Here is a 6,301-nt window from a genome sequence, read left to right on the forward strand (position 1 = left end):
GATTTCCTCACCGTATGTATCGATTTGGCCATGTGTGCCATTATCAGCGGGGCGGGGGCAAAAGTCTGTTTCAAATAGGACGCAAATTCTATTTTACTTGAGAAAAACAACTAAAAACGAGCAGGAATCCTTTAGTCGACAACTGTCAAGATCCATCATGCCTCCCATAGTCCTAAAACCACCAAAACCTAGGCGGATCCGCGGTGGCATTGACGAAAGGTGAGGAAATCCTAATTTTCTGAAGAGTTGCGTGAGAGGCAAGGGGTCCATGGCCCTAAGAGCATTTACAGTCGCATATAACAAGTATGACCCCTAAAAGTTCAAATTTGCACAACTGCATTCGGATACCTCATATTAGAATTCTTAAATTCATACAAAAGCATGCAACGATAAAAAACTACGCACTATGTAGATCACCTAGGCTATTCCTCGTCGAAGATGTCGACTATCTCCGTTCCCGTCTCCAGGTACATGGGCGGCAGCTGCAACTCCAGCTCCTCCGGCTGCTCCGGTCTGGCCTTCTCTATCCCCGCGTTGAGTTCGGCGAAGAGCGTGTCGGTCCCGCCCGCTCCTGCCGGAGGAACTGCCGGTTGGCCTCCACATAGGGCTCATCCTGGATGGACTCCAGGATGGCCTGCTGCTCCACCATCTCAGCGGCTCTGGCGACGGTGGACTCCGCTTTCGCGTCCTCTATGTTGAGCAGGCTACTCTGCCACGTCCTCCTCTGGATCCGCCACCTCCATCAGCTCCGGCGGCTGCTCTCCCTCCTCCTCCTTCGGGTTGCTACTCCTCCTCCTCCGGCTCCGGCGAGTTTGGAGTCAGCCCAGCAACGATGCGGCGGCGCGCCTTGCCCGGATCTGCTCCACGATCTGGTACCGGCGCTCCAGCGTTAGCATAGCGTATGTGGTGATCTTCTGCCGAACCATGGCGATGCCGGAAAAGCGTGGGAAGAGCGGGGGAGAGGAGGCGGATGGGATCGGGTTGCGGCGTAGAGAGGAAGGAGGTGGATGGGCTACGGTTGGGGGACGTCGCCCGGCTTAAATAGCTGATTTGGCCTCAGGCGAGCCGGAGCGGCGCCACACGTCGTTCACACCGCGGCGACGGAGGAGACGTCCGTCAGACCGCTGAGTTTCCGAACGATGCCGTGTGGGAGCCCATCATCAGTCCTATGTGGCGGACGCGTCCGGACGCCCCTTTATCCGCCCCATATTTGGGTTAGATATAAAGGATGCCGGCCAGTCCAGACATTTAAGGGCCGTTTAAGGCGCCCGTCTGAGTCACATTTTCGTGACCGGTTAGTGATCGGGCGGGCCGTGGCGAACGTTTAAGGCCGGTTTAGTGCGTCCAGCTGCAGATGCTCTAAAATACTTGCAAAATGAAAACATGGACTATCATCCCCGTCCTTGTAAAGCGTCCCTCCTAATTGCCTTGTTTTCGTCTCGCTTCTCATATGGCCGCAGCTGGACCGGTAGCGAAAGGTCCTCCCCGATTTTTCCTCATTGCGGCCAGGGCTAGTAGGGGAGATGTCCACGTACACGAGGAGAGAGAAAAGGGAGACAGAAACAGTGGATGCTTCCGGCCGTGGTTTCGTCCCCCCACTCCACCGTCCGTCCGCACGCGGGTTGCGTCGTGTCATCGTCTCAACGGCGACGGACGGCGCCGTAGGCGGGTGTGCTGTACGCGTCACGGCCGACGTATTCGACCTGATCCCTTTCGCCTGATCTTTCCAACGCATCGCTTTGTTTCGTATAGCGTATGCACGGCTGGCTTGAGGCCGATCCTTGTCGTTTGACTGGTGCGGCCGCATGCCATTGCCAGCTCCACTCGCCGACCCGTTCCGAAATGAGTCATACGTTTCCCCTTTTCAAGGGTTGTTTTTCTTGTAAATGTAGGCTGAATTGTTTTTTATCAACAGAATACTGGTTAAATTGGTTTTTTATCAACAGAATATTGGATATATAGACGCAAAATAGTCTGAATTGAGCGATGCAATTTTTGGAGAATACTTATTACATGGCTCAGTTTTTTTATGGATGTTCTGTTTGCACGATCGTGGGTACTACTACCCACTGTTTTCTTTGACCAAAGGGATCAAACGAAATGAAGTTTATGCCACGCACGCAGGTACGGTTTGGTGCCCACGCTTGCTGAGTTTCAGTGTGAGAGCATAGGATTAGTTTCTGCTATCGATCGTTTGGTGGGGATGCTCCTTTCCTAGTATTCTCTAGCTCTTTATTTCAACAAGTATTTTGACTAGATTTTAGGCGATTTTTAATAGCATCAAGAGAATCTTGAGCAAATAATGGCAGCACAATTATGAACTATTTTTGCTAACCCTGAGCAATATAACTTGATTCCCTGGAACAAATTCTCCAGTACACTTTCTTATGTTTTCCCCGTTTCGACCAATCCATCGGAAGCTACACAATTATGAGAACGTCTTATATTTAGATATATAGAGAAAGCAACTTTACTCGCGAATATAATTTTAATATACGAGAACTATCTTTTGGTGTAAGCTGTTCTAACAAAATTCAAATGTCTTCCACCTGTACTCTCCATCTTTCCTCAAAATCAAAAAGAGAAAAGTAACTACAAGAGCAGTACAAAAATCTACTATCAAGTTCGCTACAGAATTCACGTGGAGCCTAACGTTCCAAACCAAGAACCTTACCACCGAAGGCACGCTCACTTCGAAACGAACAACCGAGCATTAGCAAAGAACGGATCAATTACCGTGCCCAACCCCAGCTGTAACTATCCTTTTTTGACAGCGAGGTTACTTGCCGCGCGAGCTTTCACCGTCGCAGGGGCAAAACCGCCATTCAACAGACCAACCGAGCGCACGACCTTTTCTACGAAGGTGCGCGGGCCAGACACGTCACGCCGCGAGTGACGGCGGGTCCCACGCCCGGAATAAATCAGCAGCCCCACACCGTCCGCTCCCTCTCCCCCCAATTCTCCTCTCCATTGCCCACCTCCCCTCCCCACCCATCCCTGTTCCTTCCTCGCCAAACCAAACCAAACCCATCCAGACCAAGACCAGAAACTTCCCCTCCCCGACTCTCTCTCCGCCCCTGCGTGAACCGCGGAGCAAGGAAGGAGGAGGGCCGCCGGGCTACTAATCTCGGGGGGTTCCCCCTCTGGTCCGGGCGGTGAGTTCCAATCCACTCCGATCCCGACTCCGCGCGCGCCCCGACTCGGCGGCTGCCCGGATTTCCCCTCCTTGGTGTTTTTAAATGTCGGTTTCGTCCTGCTTGTTTCGATTGGTGCGGGGTAAGCTAACCATGGCGCGATGATGTAGCAGGTTTGCTGCTTGGGAAGGAGCCGCGCGGGTTCGTGGCGCCGGCGTCGGTGGGCGGGCGGTGGCCAGGGGTCCTCGGTCCTTCGTTGGTTCTCTCGCCCTCGGATAAATAAAATCGGTCGATCTGCCTCCGGTGAGGGATTTCTCAGGTATGATGACGCGAGTTCGTACTATTCCGTGCCTGCGCGGCTGGGTGATTTTGTGGCTCATCGCTCCAGATGGTCTCTGTTTTGCAGATTGCGCCGCGCGGTTGGGTTCTCCGGCGGGGCAAAGGCAGGATTTTGAGCCACTTTGCCCCTAACATTAAATCTGGTATGTGCCCTCCTGATTTCTGTGCTTTTGACGATTTTTGCTGAAGCTCTGCCGGCCACTGACGGAGGGCGATCTAACTTCTGTGCAGATTTAATGGGCGACCAATCCAAAATGTGCCTGTAGCATCATCGGTTGTGCCGTTTCTGGTGTCGGGCTTTCGCAGAGGGTTTCCTCCATCCATCATAGAAGGAAGGAACGGAACCCTTGGCTTGACTTCTCCATGGCTTCTACTAATTCCTAGTGTAGAGCTTCTAACTCCGGTCCATTGTAAATATTGGCTGTAGTTGAGGAAGCTTTCGGCCTCCTGTAACCCCCCTCGCGAAGATGTCGTCAGCTGGTGTCATAGCGCTTGCTCCGATGACCGAAGACCTCGCCTTCTTGCCCATCAGGTTTGATGGAAGTCGTTCAGCACACTGCTTCTCCGGGTCACAGCTGCAGGATTCCATTCTCATCTTCCTCGCTGTGCCTGGTGCGCCACCAATGCCGATGAGTGTGCTGGGCACTGATTCCATTGCCTCGGTCAAGCTGCGCATCCAGAGGTTCAAGGGCTTTGTGGTGACAAAGCAGCGGCTTGTGCTTGATGGGCATGAGCTGGCACGCAACAACTGCCCTGTCAAGGATTATGGGCTTGCCGATGGGAATGTTCTGCACCTTGTTATCCGTTTGGCTGACCTCCGGGTAATCAACATTGAGACCGCCAGCGGGAAGAAATTTCAGTTTCAGGTGGACCAGACCCGCAATGTCAAGTACCTCAAGAGTAAGCTTGCAGTGGAGGGCGATGAGGACCTTGATAGCCTGGAGGATGATGACAAGCTCGAGTACGAAGGTGAGGTGCTTGAGGACCACCAGTTGATTGCTGATATTAGCAACAAGGATGATGCTGTGATTCATTTGTTCATCCGCAAACCAGCAAAGGTACGAACACAGCAAGTTGATAAGGATACTGTGGTCACAGTTGACAATCCTCAGAAGAAAGAGAACCTTCAGAATGAATCTGTTGTAGTGACCCCTGCAGCACCAGCTGGTGGCAAGCCTGCTCCTATCATCGAACCAATTGTGGTTAACCGGAAGGTGAAGCTGTCACCTGAAGTGATGAAAATGATAGACTCAGCTATAGCTGGTCTTGAGAATGGATATACACCAGTTATGTCAGCAGAAGGTTCAGGGGGTGTTTACTTCATGCAAGACTCATCAGGCCAGAAGAATGTTGCAGTGTTTAAGCCCATCGATGAGGAACCTATGGCTGAAAACAACCCAAGAGGTCATCCAATGTCGACTGACGGGGAAGGCATGAAGAGGGGAACACGTGTAGGGGAAGGTGCACTAAGGGAAGTTGCGGCTTATATTCTCGACCATCCAGTTGGTGATCTTGAATCGGGCCATGGTGTTGGGTTTTCTGGTGTGCCTCCCACAGTATTAGTCCGAAGCTTACATAGGGGAAAGAGCTTCAAGTTTGGATCTCTGCAGATGTTTATGGAGAACGATGGAAGTTGCGAGGATATGGGTCCGCGTGCTTTTCCAGTGAAGGAGGTACACAAAATAGCAGTGTTAGATATTAGGTTAGCGAATGCTGATCGTCATGCAGGGAACATTCTAGTGTCCAAGGAAGAAGGTGCCACCTGCAAGCTGATTCCAATTGATCATGGTTACTGCCTGCCAGAGAAGGTGATTATTTCTCTCTTGCATTATTTGGCCCTTCGCATCATATCATACATTGCTCTCGAGTCATGCAAATGTTAATTTTGTTGCCTTGTTGCTACGCAGTTTGAGGATTGTACCTTTGAGTGGCTTTACTGGCCTCAAGCCCGTGAGCGGTTCGGTGATGAAACCATTGCATACATTGAATCTCTCAACGCGGAGGAGGACATCAAGCTTCTCAGGTTCCACGGGTGGGAGCTGTCTTCGAGCTGCGCCCGCGTCCTGCGCATCAGCACCATGCTCCTGAAGAAGGGCGCGGCACGAGGCCTCACACCCTATGACATAGGACGTATACTGTGCAGGGAAACCGTGAATAGAGAGTCTGTGATCGAGGACATCATCCAGGAAGCGGAGGACGCCGTTCTCCCGGGGACGAGCGAGAACCTGTTCCTGGAGACGGTGTCTGAGATCATAGACCGCCACCTCCTCGTCAAGTAATATCTGTTTAGAAACACTCAGAATAACTGATCTAGTTGTTCGGCTGTATCCGGTTTGCTGTAAGTATGTTTCACAAGGCACTGCGCCAGACCTCCTGCTCAAGGGACTAATGATTTCATTTGTTTCTAGCCCCGAACGATTCTCGTTTGTTTGTAGCCGCTCAAGAACATTTCCTTCTGTGAATATAGATGTCTGTGCTTCGTTAGACCTTATCACTGAACTAGGTAAAGGGCTACCATATTGTTCGTTTTGATTGGAGCTTCATGACAAACGGTTGTCTTGCCAGTGTGTGTTTTCCATCCCCAATTGACAGGCCAAGTAGTTGGCCGGAAGTACTAGCATTGTTCAGAGTGTGTAAGCAGCTTCTATACATCTGGGTCGTCTATTTTTGCCGTGTTCTACCGGCTGTTCAATCGTCTACCGGTCAAATCTCCGGGGTTTTTCATTTTTTATTTCAGCGAGTTGATACTCACGACCGACCGAATCAATGGTATAATTAGCTGAGGACAAAGCTGGGGATCGAAGGACTGGGAGGGCACGTGCAGCGGT

General features: G+C 51.5%; 1 protein-coding gene across 2 annotated transcripts; it reads left to right on the top strand.

Moving 5' to 3' along the window:
- Positions 1-2,940: 2,940 nt before the first annotated feature.
- Positions 2,941-5,880, top strand: LOC125523337 (phosphatidylinositol 4-kinase gamma 4). 2 transcript variants are annotated; one of them, XM_048688385.1, is made up of 5 exons: positions 2,941-3,155; positions 3,305-3,453; positions 3,541-3,616; positions 3,705-5,281; positions 5,381-5,880. In XM_048688385.1, exons 4-5 carry the CDS (start codon positions 3,941-3,943, stop codon positions 5,750-5,752), a joined length of 1,713 nt encoding a protein of 570 aa, XP_048544342.1. In that variant the 5' UTR covers positions 2,941-3,155; positions 3,305-3,453; positions 3,541-3,616; positions 3,705-3,940; the 3' UTR covers positions 5,753-5,880. The 2 variants fall into 2 exon arrangements, with proteins under 2 accessions (XP_048544342.1, XP_048544341.1); XM_048688384.1 differs by having other exon boundaries at positions 3,308-3,453.
- Positions 5,881-6,301: the final 421 nt, after the last annotated feature.

Source organism: Triticum urartu, chromosome 7 (genome assembly GCF_003073215.2).
Source record: "Triticum urartu cultivar G1812 chromosome 7, Tu2.1, whole genome shotgun sequence".
Lineage (NCBI taxonomy): Eukaryota > Viridiplantae > Streptophyta > Magnoliopsida > Poales > Poaceae > Triticum > Triticum urartu.